Source organism: Ornithorhynchus anatinus, chromosome 6 (assembly GCF_004115215.2).
Source record: "Ornithorhynchus anatinus isolate Pmale09 chromosome 6, mOrnAna1.pri.v4, whole genome shotgun sequence".
Lineage (NCBI taxonomy): Eukaryota > Metazoa > Chordata > Mammalia > Monotremata > Ornithorhynchidae > Ornithorhynchus > Ornithorhynchus anatinus.
The window spans coordinates 47,227,905-47,248,504 of NC_041733.1; the positions used below are offsets into that span (position 1 = coordinate 47,227,905).

The following is a 20,600-nucleotide window of genomic DNA, read 5'->3' on the forward strand; positions in this document are numbered from 1 at the left end:
CCCGGGTTCCGGTCCCAGATCCCGCCTCCCCCTGGGACCCTGGGCCAGCCGCCGCTCCGGGCCTCAGTTTCCTCATCGGTAAAATGGGGATGAGGACCGCGAGCCCCACGTGGGACCTGGACTCCGTCCACCCTCGTCAGCTTCTCTCTCTTCATAAATACCATAAAAAATAAAGTCAGAGGTGATCCGAGGGGAAGAAGGTCACTTAAAAAAGGCCAAGCTCTATTTACTGACTACTGACCGTGCGCAGAACACTGTACTGAGTGCTTGGGAGAGTACAGTCCCGTGGCCTCGCGGGTAAAGCCCGGGCCTGGGAGTCAGAAGAGGGACCTGGGCTCTGATCCCCTTGCTGTGTGACCCCGGGCAAGTCACTCCACTTCTCTGGGCCTCAGTCATCCCATCTGTAAAATGAGGATGAAGCCCCGTGAGCCCCAGAGGGGACCCGACCCGATTAGCCTGGATCTCCGCCGGCGCCCCGAACGGCGCTCGACACACGCTCCGCGCTTAACCGAATACCACCTTGACGATGATCAGACACGCTGCCTGCCCGCAGTGAGCTGAGAGTCTAGTCCTCTGGAGCGAAGAGTTGATAAAAAGCCGCTCAGCGAGGCAGGGCAGACGCAAACAGGAAATCTGGTGGCCGGAAAGAAGTTTGAGAGTTTGAAGAGCGTTTTCAAGAGATGGCAGGGGTAGTCAAAACATTTCGTCTACCTTGGAAACGTAAGCAAGAATAGAAAACCAATCGATGAATCTGCTTAACAAACAAATTACCGACTTTCCTGAAACTCTCTCTCTTCCCCCAGCTCCTAGATGTTTACGCTCTACCCTCTAGACTATCAGCTCCCTGTGGGCAGGACACGGGTCTCCCCCCTCTGTTGTACCGTCCTCTCCCAGGCGCTCAGTACAGCGCTCGGTCGATGGATCACGCGTTCACCCGCCATGAAGGTCTGCTCGTTGCCAGTTGCCTAACCCTAAACCACCTCCCCCAGAGATGGTTGATTTAATCGATCGACCACTTGATCGGCGGTATTTATGGAGTGCTGACTGGGTGCAGAGCACTGTATTAAGCGCTTGGGAAAGGACGGTACATACCGTCGATTGCCGGGCTCGTCCCTTTCGACCGGTGGTATTTATGGAGCGCTTAGGGGGTGCAGAGCACTGTACTGGGCGCTGGGGAAGAGGATAAGCAGAGTGGTCAAGTGCAAGGATCGCGGGTCTGGAAATCGGGGGATCTGGGTTCTGCCGGGTGACCTTGGACGAGTCACTTCCCGTCTCTGGGCCTCAGTTCCCTCATCTGTAAAATGGGGATGAAGGCCGTGAGCCCCATGCGGGACAGGGACCGCGTCCAACCCGATGAGCGTGGCTCTATCCCAGTGCCTGGCACAGGGTAAGCGCTTAACAGATACCGTTAAAAAAACTCCAGGCCAAAAAAATGAGTTGGTAGACAGGGGCTCTTGCAGTAGATGGGGGAGGTTAAAATGACTTCATTTGAGACAGGTGGCAGATTTTGAATTTTTTAGGGTAATTGTTAGGTGCCAGGCGCCGTCCTAAACGCCGGGGTGGGTCCAAGCTGATCAGGTTGCACACGGGGACTCACAGCCTTCACCCCCCTTTTGCAGAAGAGGGAACTGAGGCCCGGAGAAAGCGACTCGCCCAAGGTCGCACAGCAGACGAGGGGCGGAACCGGGATGAGACCCCCCGGTCCTCTGACCCCCAGGCCCGGGCTCTACCCCCTAGGCCACGCCGCTTCTCTTGAAGGAGACGATATGCTTTTCAGGAGGGTGGGCAAGGCGGAGAGAGCCATCCTCTGTCGGTTACGAAGGGGGAGGGCGTTGCGTGCCGGGGGAGGATGTGGGCATGAGGATGTGGGCAGCGAGATGGGCGAGGTAAACTGCAGGCGTGCCCTCGGGACTGTAAACTCCTTGTGGGCAGGGAACGTGTCTGTCAGCTCTTGTTATACTGTACCGGGCGCTCAGTACAGTGTTGTGCGTAGAGAAAGTGCACAATAAATGCCACTGACATTTTTTAAGGTTCCGAGGGCTACCCGCCCCCCCCCGTAGCGTAGCGGACGGAGCACGAGCCTGAAAGTCAGAAGGTTACGGTTTCTAATCCTGGCCTCGCCTCTTCTTTGCCGAGTGGCCCCGGGCAAGTCGCTTCTCCGGGCCTCGGTGACCTCATCTGGAAAACGGGGATTACAAGCATGGGCCCCGTGCGGGGTGGGGACTGCGTCCGACCCGATCTGCTCGCATCCGTCCCAGGGCTTAGTGTGCGGGGCATAGTAAGGGTTTAACAGATGATGATATTATCATCAGAGGAGCGGGGTGTGCGGGCTGGGCCGGAGTAGGAAATCAGGAAGGTGAGGTCGGAGGGGGCGAGCCCATCGACGGTGAGGAGTCTCCGTTTGACGCGGAGGCGGATGGGCAAGCACCGGAGCGTCTGGGGGAGGGGGGAGACGGGCGCCGAATGGATTTTTAGAAAAACGACGAGGGGAACACAGTGAGGGATGAACGGGACCGAGGAGAGGCGGGAGGCAGGGAGGCCGGCGAGGAGGCCGATGCGGTAATCAAGGCGGGCGGGGAGAAGCGTGATTGCAGTTCGGCTGGAGAGGAGAGGGCGGATTTATGGATGTTGCGATGAGCGGGACCGACGGGATCGGGTCTCACGGAACGGGCGGGTCGGATGAGAGGGTTGAGCTGAGGATAAAGCCAAGGTTAGGGGCCCGGGAGCCGGGAAGGACGGTGGCGCCGTCCGCAAGGACGGGGAAGGACTGGGTTCGAGGGGGGGAGGAGGAGGAGGAGCTCGGTTTGGGAAGGGTTGAGCGTGAGGTGACGGGAGGAAGGCCGAGCAGAGCCGTCCCGAAGGCGGGAGGAAACGCGAGACTGCAGAGAGGGCGGGGCCGGAGATGGACGCTGGGGAGACGTCCGTCCGCACAGAGGTGGAAGTCGAAGCCATAATTAGGAGGCGGGGGAGCCCGCAAAAGGGTCCGACAGCCTGGCCTCCTAAATCATCCGAAAAATGCATTTTTCTGTGCTATTAAACCCCGAGATGCAGGGGCTCTAACCCAGCCTAACGGCTAGAACGCCATCGACTCATCTGTAAAATGGAGATTAAGACCGTGAGCCCCATGAGGGACGGGGACCGTGTCCAACCCGATTAGGTCGCATCTACCCCGGCGCTTAGACTGGTGCTTGGCACGTAGTAAGCGCCTAACGAATACCGCCTTTATTAGCCGCGTCGGATGGGCTCTTATCAAGTGGTTTGAATCGCTGAAAACGGAGAGGGCAGAAAGGCCCAAGTCATTCAGTGGTATTTATTGAGCGCTACTGTGTGCAGAGCACTGTACTAAGCGCTCGATGGATGGGGTCCGAGCCTGGGAGTTAGAGGACCTGGGTTCTAATGCCAGCTTGGCACTTGTTTACTTGGTGATCTCGGGCAAGTCATTTCATTTCCTCCATGCTTCAGTTTCCTCCTTTGCAAAATGGGGATTCGATACCTGTTCTCCCTCCGACTTAGACTGCGAACCCCGGGGGAGGGGGAGGACAGGGACCGTGTCTGATTTATCATGCTTTTCGCCCAGTGCTTGGCACACGGTATATCCCTCACAAATACCGCTTTAAAGGCATCGATCTGAGTTACGGGGCAGCACGGGAGCTACAGAGAATATCCACGGGGAGGCACGGGAAGGCCGGTCAACAGACCAATACCGCGGGAGAAGGTCAGTCGCCAGAGACGCAGCGTGGCCTCATGGAAGGAGGCCGGACCCGGGACTCCGAGGATCTGGGCCCCAATCCCGACTCCGCCACTTTCGTGCCGCGTGACCTCGGGCGAGCCGCTTCATCGCTCTGCGCCTCGGGTACCTCGTCGGCAAAATGGGGATTCGCTACCCGTCCGCTCCCCTCCTCACGCTATCAGTCCCGTGCGGGACTTGATTATCTCCTATCTCCCCCGGTGCTCGGCCCGGTGCTTGGCATGGACTAGAGCTTAACGTAGCCCTTAATTATTGTTTTTATTAATCGACGGTATTTGTTGAGCACTTACCGTGTGCTGAGGTGTAAGTGCTTGAGAGGGTCCAAAACAAGAGTTGATAGAGACATTCCCCGCCCACCATTAGCTTACAGTCGAGTGGGGGAGACAGAGGTTAATATTTAAATAAATGTCAGCTACAGAACTTGAAATGACATCGACCCCAAGGAGTGGATGGGTAGCCACCGGAGGGTCTTGAGGAGCGGGGAGAGGTGGACCAAACATTTTTGGAGAAAAGCGAGCCGGAGTGTGGGGAGAGTCAGGAAGCGGGGAGGTCAGCGAGGAGGCTGACGCGGTCATCCGGGCGGGAGGGGAGAAGCGACGGGGCTGACGCGGCCGCAGTTGGGGTGGAGGGAAAAGGGAGGATTATAGCCACGGTGTGAGGGTCGAACAGACGGCATCCGGGGACGGATCGAATGAGAGGGGTCGAGGAGGACCCCGGGGCTGAGACCGGGAAGGGCGGTGGTGTCGTCTACGGTGATGGGAAAGTCCGGGGGGAGGACGGGGTTCGGGTGGAGAGAGGAGGAGCTCTGCTCCGGACCCGTTAAGGTTGAGGCGTCGGCGGGACGTCCAAATAGAGCCGTCCCGCAGGCGGGAGGAAGTGCGAGACTGGAAAGAGGGAGAGAGAGCGGGGCCGGAGAGGGAGATTTGGGAATCGTCCGCGGGGAGGTGGGAGTCGAAGCCGGGGAAGTGAATGAGTTCTCCGAGGGAGGCGGTGGAGACGGAGAAGAGAAGGGGACCCGGGTTCTGAATCCCGCCCCCGCCACTCGTCCGCTCTGTGACTCTGGACCCGTCCCTTCGCCTCTCTGGGCCTCGGTTTCCTCAGCTTCAAAACGGGGACGCGGGACCTGCCGAGAGGAGCGGGAGAGGGCAAAGAGGACAGACCCCAGTGGCGCCCGGGAGAGGGCGGAGAAGGTAGAGACGCTGGGAGGGGGCAGACAGGACAGAGAGGGCACAGCCGGCCCCAAAGCCCGCCCTATCCACTCGTGTTTGGCTCGGGGTCCGCTCTGACCGCCGGATCGCTTTTGGCCGGAGCGGCGGGCTGTCCGCTCGGCTGCCGTTTGTTTTTCCGGCAGGAGGGTACCCACCCCGGGCCCCGGTGGGATGAGAACCCGGGTCCTCTGACTCCCAGGCCCGTGCTCCGTCCTCTAGGCCACGCCGCTCCCCGCGATCCCAAGGCCCCGGGACCTCTCGACACCCCGCGGACCTCCTGTCGGGTCCCCGACGCTCCCTGCCGACGTTCTGCCCACGGAGGGAGTGCGGGCAGACCGGCCTCGGCCCCTCCTTGCATCGAGGCGGGTTTCGCTCCCGGAGGTGCGGGCCCGGGAGTCGGAAGGTCACGGGTTCTGATCCCCCCTCCGCCTGTCGGCCGCGTGACCCCGGCCGAGTCGGCCGCCTGGGCCTCGGTGACCTCATCCGTAGAACGGGACTGCGTCCAACCCGACCTGCTCGTCTCCACCCCAGCGTGCGGGACGGTGTCTGGCACAGAGTAAGCGCTTAACAGATACCACGTTTATTTTATTTGGAAAACTGCGGCCCCGGGCGGGGGGACGTCTGACCCCCCCCCCCCCCGCCCCGGGGAAATCGCCCGCATCCCCGGGGCCTGGAAGCAGCGTGGCGGCTAGAGCCCAGGCCCGGGAATCGGAAGGTCATGGGTTCTGATCCCGGTCCTGCCCCCCGGTCTTGGGGGAGTCGCTTCACTCCTCTGGGCCTCCGTTCCCTCCTCTGTCAGACGGGGAGGGGCACGGTGAGCCCCGGGCGGGACGGGGACCGTGTTCACCCCGATCTGCTCTGTATCCGCCCCGGCGCTTAATACGGGGCCTGGCACACAGTAAGCGCTCTACGAATACCACCGTCATTAATGGAAAGAGCCAGCCCGCTGCCCTGCCAGGAACCAGATCGAGGGACTCACCCTCCCGGGCGAGGGGCCCCCGTGGCCCACGGCTCGGCTCGGGCGGCCCCCGGCCCCCTCCCCGTCTCCGAGCGGGAGGGACCGAGCCGAGGACGATCCGTTTTATTGAGCGGTGCCAAAAAAAAAAAAAAAAAAAAAAAGGGAGGGGGTGGGTGGGTGGGGAGAGGGGGGCAAGAGCTCCCGCGGGGCACGGGTGGCCGTCCGGGAGGGCGGGGCCGGGCCCAGCCCGGGCCTCGCCCCCGCCTCGCTCTGCCTCACCGCGGGGGCTTCAGTCTTCGTGGATGCTGAAGAGCTTGGCCACCTCATTGAGGTCCTCGTGCTCCTCGCCGTCCTTGATGATCTGCGCGGGAGGGGAGACGGGGGCCCGGGGGGCCGCTGAGCCGCGCCCGCCCGCCCGCCCCCCAGGCCGCCCCCTCCCCGCCCCCGCGGCCTCCTGGGAGGGGACGCCCGGCCCCACCTTCCGGGCGACGGGCATCCGGTTGAAGACGTTCCAGAGCAGGATGCCCACGACCACTTTATCTCTGAGGTAGAAGACGACGCCCTTGCCGTAGTCCTCTCCCGGCCGGGGGGCCTGGGGGCCGGCCGGGCCCCCGGCGGGGACGGTCGCGTCGGGGGCCTCCGACTCGGTCTCGCTCTCCGAGCGGATGCCCGTCCCTGCGGGGGAGAGGAGGCGGCGTCCGCCGGTCACGGCCGTCGGGACCGGGCCCCGCCCGGCCCCGCTCCTCTCTCGGGCCCGGAGGGAGACGCTCCCCCGCCGCGGGGCCTCCTCCCGTCCGGCTCGGGGGGGGGGGGGGGTGATCCGACTCTCCGAGAGAGGGCGGACGGGGGGGTCCGGCGGGGGTCTCCTCACCTGACCGTTCCGTGGCGGACCGCGGGCTGTCTCTGGCGGTGGCTTTGGCGAAGACCCCCACCGTGGGCAGGCTACTGTCCACGAGGCCGATGGCTTCGTAGCCGACGTCGGGGCCCAGGTCGCTCCTGGGGAGGGAGAGGACGGCGGGAGCTCCGGCGGCGGCGGGGCCGGGGACGCCGCCGGCCGGCCTCCCCTCCTCCCCCCGTCGGCGGCCTTACCAGAACATGGACTGGTGCCAGTAGGGCTTGGCGGCTCCCGTCATGTTCTCTCCCGCCAGTCGCCCGCTGACGACGGCGTGGTCGTGGTGCTCCACGCGCCTCCGGCCCAGCTTCAGGTCGTAGAAGCAGGCGGCGTCACCGGCCTGAGGGGACGGATGGCGGCGTGAACCTGGGGCCGTGCCCGGGGGGCGATGGGGGGGGGGGGGGGCGTGCGCGCGCGCTCTCCTCCGGGAGGTCTTCCCCGATTTCGCCCTCCCCTCCTCCCCCTCTCCGCGTCCCTCGGCCCCCTTGGGGAAGGGAAAGGGGGACGGGAACGGGACCGCCGCTTCCCCTCGGCCACGGACCCGACGCGGGGCGCGGGAGTCCGGGGGGGACCTGGGTTCTAATCCCTCGGCGTGGGGGCCGCGAGGCGCCCGGGGCCCCGGAGTCGCCGCTCTCCCCCGGAGAGGGGACGGAGGAGGAGTCCGGTCAGCCCGTCGTATTTGTCGGGCGCCGACTGGGTGCGGGGGACCGTGCTAAGCGTCTGGGCGGGTGACGTTCCCTGCCCACGACCAGCTTACGACCACGTCTGCGCCTCAGCGACCTCACCCGGGAAATGGGGACGGAGACCGGGAGCCCCACGGGGGACGACCCGATGGCCTCGCGTCCACCCGGCGTCCGGCGCGGTGCTTGGCACGTAGTGAGCGCTTAACAGATACCCAAACTGGTCGTCTCAGTAGGGGGCTGGAGGTCCGGGGGAGGGGGAAGCGGTCCCGGGGGACCGGCCGCCGTCGGGGATCCCGCTAGCCACTTGCTTCCGGGCGTGGGTCTCCCCGGGAGGGAGGGAGGCCACTGGAAGTGCAGTGGGGGCGACTGGTTTTTATGGGAAGCTCGCCCCCTGCTGGCCGGGGCCACCCCGGGGGCGGGGGGGGCAGACACCCCCTCTGTTAACACTACCCGATAATAATGACGACAGGAATAATAACTGCGGCGTCGGCTAAGCGCCCGACTAGGCGCCGAGCACCGTCCCGAGCGCCGGGGGGGACCGGGCCGTCTCCCACAGCCGGCTCCCGGTCTTAACGGCGGGGGGAGGGGATGGGTGTCGGATGCCCATTTTACAGACGAGGACACGGAGGCCCGGAGCAGTGAGGTGACCCGCCCGGGGTGGCACGGCAGACGGATGGAGCCGGGATTCGAACCCACATCCCCGGGACTCTCGGGCCCGGGCTCTCTCCGCCAGACCGTGCGGGGGGCAAGGAGGATTCCTGCGCCAGGTGTGATTAGGACTATTATTACAATGACGTCGGTATCCGTTAAGCGCTCGCTACGTGCCGAGCACCGTTCCAAGCGCTGGGGTAGACACAGGGGAATCGGGTCGTCCCACCTGGGGCTCCCGGTCTTCACCCCCACTTTCCGGATGAGGGAACTGAGGCCCCGAGAAGTGAAGCGACTCGCCCACAGTCACCCAGCTGACGAGTGGCAGGGCCGGGATCCGAACTGGTGACCTCTGACTCCCAGGCCCGGGCTCCTTCCACTGAGCCACGCTGCTTCTCTAGCTATATTATATAATGACGGTAACACATCGCTCTCGTTATTAGTAGTGCCTCGGGAGTTGCCGAGCGCTGTTCTAAGCGCCGGGGTAGATCCGACTTAGGTCGAGGGCGGTCCCTGTGCCACAGGGGGCTCACGTTCATAGGCGGAGGGGGGAGAATCGACTCCCCCTTTTCCAGTGGAGGAAACCGAGGCCCAGAAAACCGAAGGGACTCACCCGAGACAAGTGGCGGATGAGGAGGGTATTTGTTAAGCGCCTAGTCCGTGCCGAGCACCGTTCTGCGCGCTGGGGTAGACACGAGGCCGCCGGGTCGTCCCGCGCGGGGCTCCCAATCTTTATTCCCCTTTTACAGAGGAGGGAACCGAGGCCCAGGGAAGTGAAGCGACGGGCCCGGGGTCACCCGGCGGACAAGCGGAGGAGCCGGGGGGAGAGCCCAGGACCGGGCGCCACCCACGGGGCCGCCCCGCCGGGGTGGACTAGCCGGCGGCCGGCGGGCGGGGGGAGGGGGCCTCACCACCCAGATGTTGGAGCGGGCCTGCAGCTCCGCGTTCACCCGGAAGCCGCCGAAATCCGAATCCACCTCCAGGCCCCCCGACTTGGCCAGCTCCACGTTGGGCTCCAGGCCGACGGCGGCCACGATGTGGTCCGTCTCCACCTGGGAGGGAGACGGACCCGGCGACCCGTCACGGGGAGGGGGTCGGCGGCCCCCGGGGCCGCCCGCCCCCCTCGCCCGGCGCTCTTCCAGGCATTCGTCCGTCCGGTCGTATTTACTGAGCGCTTACTCCGCGCGGAGCGCCGTACTGAGCGCTTGGAAAGTACGGTTCAGCGAAAAAGCACCGGGGTCGATGACGACGACGATCGCGGTGCTCGTTAAGCGCCTGCTCTGCGCCCAGCGCTATTTTAAGCAGTGCGGTAGACACGAGCTAATCGGGTTGGACCCGGTTCCTGTCCCACGCGGGGCTCACGCTCTTAATTCCCTTTTTACGGATGAGGGAACCGAGGCCCAGAAAAGCGAAATGAGTGTTTTTCTCATTTTACAATGGAAGTTGTTAATAATAACGATAACGTTGGTGTCTGTTAAGCGCTTACTACGTGCAGAGCACCGTTCTAAGCGCCGGGGGAGCTCCGGGGTCATCGGGTGCTCCCACGTGAGGCTCACGGTGAATCCCCATTTTCCAGATGAGGTCACTGAGGCCCAGAGAAGCGAAGGGACCCGCCCACGGCCACCCAGCTGACAAGCGGCAGGGCCGGGATTCGAACCCACGACCTCGGACTCCCAAGCCAGGGCTCCTGCCACGGAGCCGTGCTGCTTCTCTAAGCGCTTCCTGTATGCCGGACGCTGTACTGAGCACCGGGCTAGCTACCAGGCGGTCAGGTTGGAGGCTGTCCCTGTCGCGCGGGGGGGGGTTCCCGGCTTTCCACCCCATCTTACGGAGGAGGAAATTCAGGCCTAGAGAGGTGAGGCGACCAAGCCCGAGGTCTCCCGGCCGACAGGGGGAGGAGCCGGGATCGGAACCCGGGTCCCCCGACCGCCCCCACCCAGGGTGCCGGAGCGGTCCAGTGGCGGGGATTGGAACCCGGATCCCCCTGCCTCGGAGGTCCGGCCTCCGGCCACTAGGCCCCGCTCACCTTGCGGCCGTCTTTCAGCTCGACGACGACCTTGCCGCCTCGGAAGTTCACGGCCTGCACCACGGCCCCGGTCAGCACCTTGACCCCCTCTGGGAGGGCGGGAGGCAGAGGTGGAGGGGGGCCGGCCGGCCGGGGCCGCCCCGCCCTCCGCCCCCGCCCCGCCCCGCGACCCTCACCTTGCCGGACCCTATCGGTCGTCCAGTCGCTGAGGTATCCCGGCAGGATCTTGCCCATGTTTCCGCTCTCGGGGAAGACCTGGACGACTTCGGCCGCCGAGCGGGAAGCCCGGGCTGGTGGGGGGAGGCGGGAGACGGGAGCTGGACCCGAGGGTGGGGGACGGCGGGCGGCGGGCAGCCTCCCCCCCGCCCCCCAAACGCCGCCCGGGAGCCCCGGGTGGGACGGGGGCCGCGTCCGGGCCGAGGGACCGGCGTCTATCCCGGCGCTGAGAACGGCGCCGGACGCCTAGTGAGCGCCGGATAAATGGCGGCGGGGCGGGGGCGTCGGCGTCGTCACCTTTGCGGCCCAGGGCGCAGGCCAGTTCGCTGCCCAAGAAGCCGCCCCCGATGACGGCAACGGACTTCCCCTCCCGGGAGATCTTCTCTAGGGCGCGGAAGTCCTCGATCTGTGGGACCGCAGACATTTAGAGATGGGGGTCCTCCGACGGAGGGGGTGCTTTTGGGGGGGGGGGGCGGTGTCTGCTGGATCGAGCCCCTCTCGCGAGCACCCGAGAGTCCCCCCCGCCCCTCCCCCGTGCAGGTGGGCACCTCCCAACGGCCCCCAAGATGAGGGCAAGGCCGAGGCCCCCCGCCGCCCCGCGGAGGCCCCTCGGGGACGGATCTGGGGGTCGGGACCGGGGCCGTCACCTTCCTGAAGAGCGTCGTCCTCTTCTTCACGTCGGGCCCGGCCCTGCTGATGGCCGGCAGGTTCCTGGGCGTGCCCCCTGGGGGGGGGGGGGGGGGCGACACGACGGGGGCGCCTCCCTCAGTCTCCCCCGCCGCGGAGGGGTCTCGGGCCCCGGCGGGCGGTGATGGGGGGCGGTGGGTCGCCTCGGCGACCTCCTCCACCCCGGGACTCCGTCTCGGAGGCGAACGGCCCGACCCTCCCCGCTAAGACCGGCCGGGGGTCCCCGGGGAGGAAGGGTCGGGGAGCGGGAAGGGGTCCGGCCGACAGACACCCCGGCTCCGGGGCTTTGCCGGGCCCGCTTCAGGCGCCACCGCCCCGGGGACCGGACCGCTCAGGTGGATTGGCGGGAGAAGCCCCCCGCCCCCAAGGGGTCCCCCCCCAACCCGCCCGGCCTCACTTTCTGCTTACGGCCTCTCTCTCACTCTCTCTCTCTCTCGGCTGTGGCTTAGCTAGATACCAAATCAACCTGTGCTTTAAGCAACTGCCTTCCCCGACCTGAACCTGCAAGGAAGCCACGGGGCCGGGTCACGCGGGGGCCCGGGTGGCCGGCCTAGAGGCCGAGGGGGGCGGGAGGGCGGCCCCCCGAGGGGAGCCCCGCTCTGCCCACGGCCCCGGCGCGGGGGGTCGGAGACACTGACCGGTCGCGATCAGACACTTTTCGTAGGAGATCTGGGCGCCGTCGCTGAGCTTGGCCACGTTGGCTCGCACGTCGAGCTGCACGACCTGTCCCCGCAAACACCCCGCGGTGAGTCGCCGGCCAGCCCGGCGGGAAGGCGGCGGGCGGGCGCGGCCGGGGGGTCCCCGCCCCGAAAATCCGCTTCTGCCCCGCACGGCGGCCCGGCTCCCGCGGCCACGGGGTCAGCGGGTGCGGCCACGGGGCCCCTCCCTGCCCCTTCCCGGCTCGGGGTGCCGCTGCCCGCTGGAGCGGGGCTGGGGGCGCAGAGGGCAGGGGCAGGCAGGAGGAAGAGGGGGAGAAAGCGGTGGGGAGCAAAGGGCGGAGGGAAGGGGAAGGGAAGGGGAGAGAGGGAGAGGAGGAGGAAGGAAAAGGGAGAGGAGAAGGGAGGAGAAAGGGAGAGAAGGAGAGGGGGAGAGGAGGAGGAAGGAAAAGGGAGAGGAGGAGGAGGAAGGAAAAGGGAGAGGAGCAAGGATAAGGGAGAGAAGGAGGAAGGAGAAAGGGAGAGAAGGAGAAAGGAGAAAGGGAGAGAAGGAGAAAGGGAGAGGAGGAGGAGGAAGGAAAAGGGAGAGGAGAAGGAAGGAGAAAGGGAGAGGAGGGAGAGGAGGAGGAAGGAGAAAGGGAGGGGAGGAAGGAAAAGGGAGGGGAGGAGGGAGGAGAAAGGGAGAGGAGGAAGGAAAAGGGAGAAGAGGAGGAAGGAGAAAGGGAGAGGAGGAAGGAAAAGGGAGAGGAGGAGGAAGGAGAAAGGGAGAGGAGGGAGAAGCAGGGGAGGAGAGAGAAAAGAGGAAGAAAAAAGCGAGGAAGGAGGGAGAAAAGCAGAAGAAGAAAGTGAGGAAGGAGGGAGAAAGGAAGAAAGTAGGGAAGAAGGAGGGAGGAAAAAATGAGGAAGGAGGAAAAAAAAAGAGGGAGATGAAGGAGAAGAAGGGGAGCGAGGCAGAAGGGGAGACAGAGTGCGAGAGGAAGGCATGGCTTTCCAAGCCCAAGATGAGCTGGCCGTAGCCTGGGCGTGAGGACAGCGGAGTCTAGATTCGTCAACGGTCGGCTCGCTGTGGGCAGGGAACGCGCGTTTACCGTTGTACGCTAACGAGCGCTTAGTACGGCGCTCGGCACCGGGCAAGAGCTCAGTGAAGACGACCCAACGAGTGAACGAACCCGGGTTCCGACGCGAGGGCCAGGGCACCCGGGGGAAGCAGCAAGCCGCCGTGGGCCACCCCTGCCCCGGACAGTGGTCCGGACGCCCCCCCCCCCCCCCGCTACCCACCTTCCTGCCGGAGAGGACGGCCACACCGCCATTCTCCGTGTGCGGCAGGTCCTGGGCCGAAACGTAGAAAGAAGGCGGCTGGAAATAGATACTTGGCGGAGAGACGCACGGAGACAGAGACGGGGGACGGGGGAGGGGGGCGGGTAGAGAGGAAGTTAAAAGAGAAACCCCAAAACGCAAGCGGCCGGATCGACGACGACAATGGTGGTGTCGGTTGGAGCGGTCGGTGGGTGCCAGGCAGCTGGCTGGCCTCCCGGGGGAAGTCACGGGGCCTGGGTTCTAATCCCGCCGCCTCTGCCGCTTGTCTGCCGTGAGACCTCGGGCAAGTCGTTTCACTTCTCTGGGACTCAACTGCCCGGGGGGGGGGGGGGACGGCGCCGCCAAGCCCCACGCGGGACGGGGACCGTGTCCAACCCCATCAGCTCGGACCTCCCCCGGGGGCTTCGTACAGCGCCGGGCACGTGGCGAGCGCCTCCCCCCCCACCCCCGCCCTCTCCCCCTCCCCGGTGACAGCCGGGCCCACCTCCGCTCCTTTCCGTTCCACTGTTTGAAGCGCAGCGTTTCGGTGACGTGGGGGTCGTCGGAGAACCACAGCTCCTTGGACAGCGGGGGCCGCATATAGGGCAGGTCGGGGTCCTCGGACACGATGAGGACCTTGGGGGAGACGGACGCGGGGGCGGTCGGAGGGTCTCCCCCCCATCCCAGCCAGCACGTCCGGAGTCTGTCGTCCTCTCTCCCTCGACGTCGGCCTCCCCCTCCGGACCGTCAGCTCGTTGTGGGCAGGGGATGGGCCTCTCCGTTCTACTGTGCTCACCCAAGCGCTCGGTACAGTGCTCCGCACACAGTAAGCGCCCCGTAAATGCCCCGGACTCATCTCTGGTCACGTCTCGCTCCCCCGGCCCGGCCTGTAAGTTCACCGGGAGCCCGACGTGGGACCACCCGATGACCTCCTATCTCCCCCAGCGCTTAGAACGGTGCTTGGCACATAGTAAGCGCTTAACAGATACCATTATTATTGTGGGCAGGGAACAGGCCTGTTGTATCGTCCTCTCCCAAGCGCTCAGTACAGTGTTCTGCGCACATTAAGCACCCGATCAACACCGCCGAGACTAATTTATTTGTTTAAATTAACGTCTGTCTCCTCCTCGAGACTGGAACCCGGTCGGGGGCAGGGAACGTGTCCGCTGATGGTTCCGTCGTGCTCCGCCCACGGGAAGCGCTCGGCAAAGGCCCCTGAGCGCGCGGGGCGGGGGAGGGCGGCCGCCTTACCCTGGCCCCGGGATCCCGGGCCCGGATGGACCTGGCGGCGGCGAAGGCCGCGGTGCCGCCCCCGATGAGCAGGAAGGGAGCGTGAGCTGGTGCCGGGACCGGGGGCCCCGCCGCTCCGGGCCTGCCTGAGACCGCCAGAGACGGACAGAGACGGTGAGAGACACACGCGGACGGGAGGTGAGGGCCCCCGGCCCCCTCCCCCAGTCCCGCTCGCGCGGAGGGACGGGGCCGGGCCCCGCCGCGTGACCTGGGCCGAGTCGCCGCCCCTCTCACCGGCCGCCGCCGCCGCCCGCTTTTCCTCCGGGGTCCGGCCGAGTCCCGCCAGCCGCTCCTCGTATCTCCTCTGGTCTTCTTTCACCGTCCTGTAGGCCTGCGGGGGGGGGGGGGGGGGGCCGGACGCGCGCTCGTCGGGTCCGCCGGCTCGGACGTGTCGCGCGCCCGTGGTGGGCAGGGCGCCGGACTGGGCGCTCGGGAGAGGGCAAGAGGAGGAGAAACGGAGGCACGCCCTGCCCACGGCGGGTTGACGCGGACGTTAATAGAAAGGACAGACGCGGACGTAACTGGTGTGGGGCTGGGGGGGGGGGGGTGAGTAAAGAGAATATATGAGAGGACAATATTATTATTTCCCTGCCTACAGTGAGCTTACAGTCTAGAGGGACAGAATGATGACAATGATAATGGAGTCTGTTAGGCCATCGCTACGTGCCAGGCACTGGACTGAGCGCCGGGGTGGATCCACGCGAATCGGGTCGGGCACAGTCCCCGTCCCGCTTGGGGCTCACGGTCTCCACCCCCGTTTTCCAGAGGAGGGAACTGAGGCCCAGACGCGAAGGGACCGGCCCAAGGTCAGAGAGCAGGCCAGGGGCGGAGCTGGGATTAGAACAGTATTGCTAACGATGGGATTTGTCACGCGCTCACTATGTGCCAAGCTCTGTTCTAAGCACTGGGGTAAACGGGTCATCGGGTCGTCCCCCGGGGGGCTCCCAGTCTTCATCCCCATTTTCCAGATGAGGTCACCGAGGCCCAGAAGTGAAGCGAGTCGCCCGAGGTGCCGCGGAAGAGGAGGGGCGGAGCCGGGATTAGAACCCAGGTCCTTCTGACTCCCGGGCCCGCCAGGCCACGCTGCAGCCCATCGGATGATCCTCTATCAACCCCGGCGCTCACTACGGCGCCCGGCCCACGGTAGGTGCCTAAGACCACTCCGATGACGATTAGGAATCGAAGAAAGGAGAGGCGGATGGACGGTTTCCCTCGTGTGGCGCCGGACAGGTGAGGATCATCTGAAATCGTGCTTTCCGGCGCCAGGATCTGGGAGGCGCTTAGCAAGTACTCGAAGCGCTGAGGGAGTTCATCAGGCCGGACCCGGTCCCTGCCCCGCGTGGGGCTGGCCGTCTGAGCGGGACAGAGATGGGTCAGCTCGTGGTGGGCAGGGAACGTGTCTCCGTATTCACTCATTTCGTTCCTTCGGTGGTATTTATTGAGCGCTTGCTGTGTGCAGGGCACTGGACTGAACGCTTGGGAAAGGACAATTCGGCAAGAGACGACCCCTGCCCGCCGACGGGCTCACGGTCTAAGAGGGGGAGGCGACAGCGGAACGGGTAGACGGGCGTCAAGACCATCAAAGTAGATAAATACCATCGTAGATTAGATACGCGATGGTACTTATATAGAGTTTATTCAATTGTCTTTATTGTTTATTGTCCTATTTAGCGGTCCCTGCAATTTCCCAGACGATCATAGATGACAACGCGACTGTGTCTGCCAGGCTCCTCCGGAGCTCCTCACGCTGGGCCGCCAGGCCTCTCCGCTCTACAGTTTACCGTTCTGTCGTCCTCTCCCCGGCGCTCAGTACAGTCCTTCGCACGCAGTAAGCGCTCCGTAAATACGGCCGAATGAACGAGTGACTGGACCCCCATTTCACGGGGGAGGAAACTGAGACCTGGACGAGTGAAGCGTCTTGCCGGAAGTCGCGGAGCCGGGATTAGAACCCAGGTCCTCCGACTCCAGGCCCAGGCTCTCTCTCTCTCTCCACTAGAGACACCGGTCCAGTGGGAATCACGGTGGGCGGGGAATGTGTCTATCGTTGTAGCGTCCTCTCCCAAGCGTTCGGTACAGTGCTCCGCACACGGTAAGCGCTGCATCAAGGTGACCGAACGAATGGGAAGCAGCACGGCCCAGTGGGGAGAGCCCGGGAGTCAGAAGGTCTTGAGTTCCAATCCCCGCTCGGCCCCTTGCCCGCTGGGCGACCTTGGGAAAGTCACTTCTCTGGGCCTCGGTTCCCTCCTCTGGAAAAGGGGGATGGAGACCGTGAGGCCCACGCGTGTCCAACTCGATTTGCTCGTATCCACCCGAGCGCTTAGTACAGTGACGGGCACGTAGTCAGCGCCGAACCGAGGCCGTTATTATTATACGTAGGGGCGGGGAGTGTGCCCGTTTAGCGTGATACCGTCCTCTCCCAGGCGCTCGGTCCAGCGTTCCGCCCACAGGAAGCGCTCAATAAATGGGACGACGTGAGGGACGAACCGGGGGGACGTCGAAAGCAAGGCCGCCTGGGGGGCGGGGGAGGCCTCCCGCTCCGCCCGCTACTTACGTAAGCGCCGGCTCCCAGGGCCGACAGGCCCACGAAGAGGAAGAGCCCGGAACTATTGACGCGGCCCCCGGGCGGACCGGAGGTGGACATCTGTGAGGCGGGGGTGAGTTCGAGGGGACCGTTCCATCGCCGCCACGAGGGGCCTGGAGGGACACAAGGGGGTAGACGCAGTTCACGCAGGAGGAGGAGGGTGCGATGGTGAAATCTCAAAATACAAAACCCAAACGTCAACCGTGACACCCAGTGACGGCGACGGTATCCGTTAAGCGCCTACTGTGGGCCGAACACCCTTCTGAGCGCCGGGGGAGATCCGAGGTCATCGGGTTGGCCCGCGAGGGGCTCACAGTCTTCATCCCCATTGGACAGATGAGGGAACTGAGGCCCGGAGAAGGGAAGTGACCTGGCCAAGGTTCATTCATTCCTTCAATAGTATTTATTAGTAATGGTGGTATCTGTTAAGCGCTCACTATGTGCCGAGCACCGTTCTAAGCGCTGGGGGAGATACAGGGTCATCGGGTGGTCCCGCGGGAGGCTCACAGTTGATCCCCATTTTGCAGATGAGGGAGCCGAGGCACAGGGAAGGGAAGGGACTCGCCCACGGTCGCACGGCTGACAAGGGGCAGAGCGGAGATTCAAACTCATGACCTCTGACTCCCAAGCCCGTGCTCTTTCCGCTGAGGCGCGCTGCTTCTCCACTGAGCGCTTACTATGCGCAGGGCACCGTACTAAGCGCTTGGAATGGACAAGGTCGCCCGGGCAGACGCGTGGCGGAGCCGGGATGCGAATCCAGCTCCTTCCGCCGCCCGGGCCTGGGCTCTCCCCGCTGGGCCGTCCGGCTTGGAGCCCGTCGACTTGCCTCATCTGTAAAATGGGGGTTCGCTGCCCGTTCTCCCCCTTATTCAGTCCGAGTTCCCGGGCCCTCAGCGTGTGCAAAGCACCGTCCTGAGCACGCGGGGGAGGACAACGCGACAGTCGACGACGCATACGCTCCCCGCCCCCAACGTGCTCCCGTTTGGATCTGGGCCCCACGGAAGACCTCGTTAGCGTGAGTCTAATAATAATAATGTCGGTATCTGTTAAGCGCTTACTATGTGCAGAGCACTGTTCTAAGCGCTGGGGGAGACCCAGGGGAATCGGGTTGTCCCCCGTGGGGCTCACGGTCTTCATCCCCATTTGACAGATGGGGGAACTGAGGCACAGAGAAGTGACTCGCCCACGGTCACACAGCTGACGAGTGGCAGAGCTGGGATTCGAACTCATTCATTCATTCAATAGTATCTATTGAGCGCTTACTAGGTGCACTGTACTAAGCGCTTGGGGCGAACAAGTCGGCAACAGATAGAGACGGTCCCTGCCGTCGGACGGGCTCACGGTCTGATCGGGGGAGACGGACGGACAAGACGAGACAAGAACTCATGACCTCTGACTCCAAAGCCCGTGCTCTTTCCGCTGAGCCACGCTGTTTGTCTGAATCTCCCCTGGGCGCTTAGTACGGTGCCTCGCACAGAGTTGAAGCCCGACTCCCCCCTCTGGACTGGAAGCTCGGTGAGGGGAGGAGGTGTGTCTTTAAGTTGTCACGCTGTCCCAAGCGCTTGGGCCAGTGCCGCGCGCAGAGCAGGCCCTCCGTACACGGTCGCCTAGGGGTCTAATAATAGTCACGTCGGTGTCTGCTCAGCGCTTACTACGCGCAGGGCGCCGTTCTAAGCGCCGGGGGAGATCCGGGGTCACCGGGTGGTCCCACGGGAGGCTCCCGGTCTTCACCCCCCTTTTGCAGACGAGGGAACTGAGGCCCAGGGAAGCCAAGGGACCGGCCCACAGTCCCCCAGCTGACAAGGGGTGGAGCCGGGCCAACGGGCACCATCCGACCGCCAAGATCTGGGGTCCGCGGGTCAGGGGGGCTGCCGCGGCGTCTCTTCCGGGGCCCCGGGCGAGTGGCTTCCCCGGGCCTCAGTTTCCCCATCTGTAAAACCCGGCTTCTGTCTCTCCCTGTTGGGCCCGGCGGGCGGGGGCCGCGGCGCGGAACCGGTGCACCTGCCCGGACCCCTCCCCCCAATCCCCGCCCCCCCATCTGCTCCCCCTCATCCTCCCCTCCCCCAAGCCCCCCCTGGGACCCTCACCTGGCCCCCCCCCCAGCCCCTCCCCCCCACTGAGCCCCCCCAACCCCCCTCAGGGTCCCCCCCCCCCGCCCCCCCAAACCCTCTCCGGGCAGCGCGGCTCGGTGGCAAGAGCCCGGGCTGGGGAGGTCCGAGGTGACGGGTTCGAATCCCGCCTCTGCCCCTTGGCAGCCGGGTGACCTCGGGCGAGTCGCTTCCCTTCCTCTGGGCCTCAGTCGCCCCATCTGTCAAATGGGGATGGAGCCTGTGAGCCTCACGGGGGACAAACGGACGGCCCGGGATCTCGCCCAGCGCTCGGCCCGTAGGAAGCGCTTGACCCACACCAACGTTAGTGGGAGGCAGCGTGGCTCCGCGGAAAAGAGCCCGGGCCGGGGTGGCGGGTTCGAATCCCGCCCCTGCCCCTGGTCAGCTGGGTGACCTTGGGCGAGTCACTTCCCGGGGGCCTCAGTGACCTCCTCTGCAAAATGGGGATGAAGCCCGGGGGCCCACCTGAGGACCTTGCATCGCCCCCGCCCCCCCGGCGCTTAGAACGGCGCTCTGCACCCAGTAGGCGCTCAGCAGATAGCAACATGATGATGATGCTCCCCCCACCTGCTCCCCAGGACCCTCCCCCTTCCCGCCCCCCCTTTATGGCCCCCTGGCAGGCGCCGAGCGCAGCGTCCCGCAGAGAGCGGGCGCTCAGGCTGCTGACCTGCAGGGCGGCCCCGCTGTCCGGCGGGCCCGGGCCCGGCCCGCACCAAGGCCGCCAGCCTGGGGAACATGGACATGGCAACGGGGGCGGCCGGCTCTCCCACGCACGCACGCAACCACGCACGCACGCACGCACGCAACCACGCACGCAACCACGCACGCACGCACGTACGCACGGGCCGCCCGGGGCCTTCGCCCATGGCCCCGCCCCCGGGCCCCGCCCCTCTCTCTCGCGCGCTCATTGGCTCAGGAAGCCCGCGGCCCGCGCGCTCATTGGACGAGGGGGCCCGCGGCCCGCGCGCTCATTGGACGAGATAACCCGCGCGTTCATTGGCCGAGGGAGCCCGCGGCCCTCGCGCCCATTGGCCGAGGCGGCCCTCGCGCCCATTGGCCGAGGCGGCCCTCGCGCCCATTGGCCGAGGCGGCCCCCGCGCCCATTGGCCGAGGCGGCCCCCGCGCCCATTGGCCGAGGCGGCCCTCGCCTCCATTGGCCGAGGCGGCCCTCGCGCCCATTGGCCGAGGCGGCCCTCGCGCCCATTGGCCGAGGCGGCCCGCGGCCCGCGCGCTCATTGGCCGTGGGATTCCCGCCCCTCCTCAGTGCGCCTGCGCCCCTGCTCCTGCCCTCACGTGCTCTTTTGACGGCCGGAGCCCCCTCCCCGCCCGCGCGCTCATCGGAGGCGGGAGCCCCGCCCCTCCGCAGTGCGCCTGCGCCAGCCTCACACGCTCTTATGATGGCGGGGGCTTCCCGCTCCCAGCCCGCGCGCTCATTGCTTAGAACAGGGTGTGGCACCTAGTAAGCGATTAAATGCCATCGCAACTAGGAGTCAGTTGCGGGAAGGAGCACCGGCCTACGAGTCACGCGCTCACTGGACGCGGGAACCCCGGCCCGCCGCAGTACGCCTGCGCCGACCTCCCCGCGCCCTCTCCCTCGGCCCGC

The 20,600-nt window shown here is 65.4% G+C and overlaps 1 protein-coding gene across 2 annotated transcripts; it reads right to left on the bottom strand.

The window, feature by feature from the left end:
• Positions 1-6,021: 6,021 nt before the first annotated feature.
• Positions 6,022-19,784, bottom strand: AIFM1 (apoptosis inducing factor mitochondria associated 1). Of its 2 annotated transcripts, XM_029067835.2 has the most exons (16): positions 19,665-19,784; positions 16,860-17,002; positions 14,543-14,639; positions 14,270-14,394; positions 13,524-13,654; positions 13,001-13,091; positions 11,705-11,789; positions 11,027-11,103; positions 10,677-10,785; positions 10,340-10,453; positions 10,164-10,252; positions 9,049-9,189; positions 7,004-7,146; positions 6,786-6,910; positions 6,393-6,589; positions 6,022-6,275 (listed from the first exon to the last, which is right to left on the bottom strand). In XM_029067835.2, the coding sequence occupies exons 1-16, from the start codon at positions 19,738-19,740 to the stop codon at positions 6,204-6,206; spliced, it is 1,815 nt and encodes a 604-aa protein (XP_028923668.1). In that variant the 5' UTR covers positions 19,741-19,784; the 3' UTR covers positions 6,022-6,203. The 2 variants fall into 2 exon arrangements, with proteins under 2 accessions (XP_028923668.1, XP_028923669.1); XM_029067836.2 differs by lacking the exons at positions 16,860-17,002; positions 19,665-19,784 and having other exon boundaries at positions 13,001-13,051; positions 14,543-14,636.
• Positions 19,785-20,600: the final 816 nt, after the last annotated feature.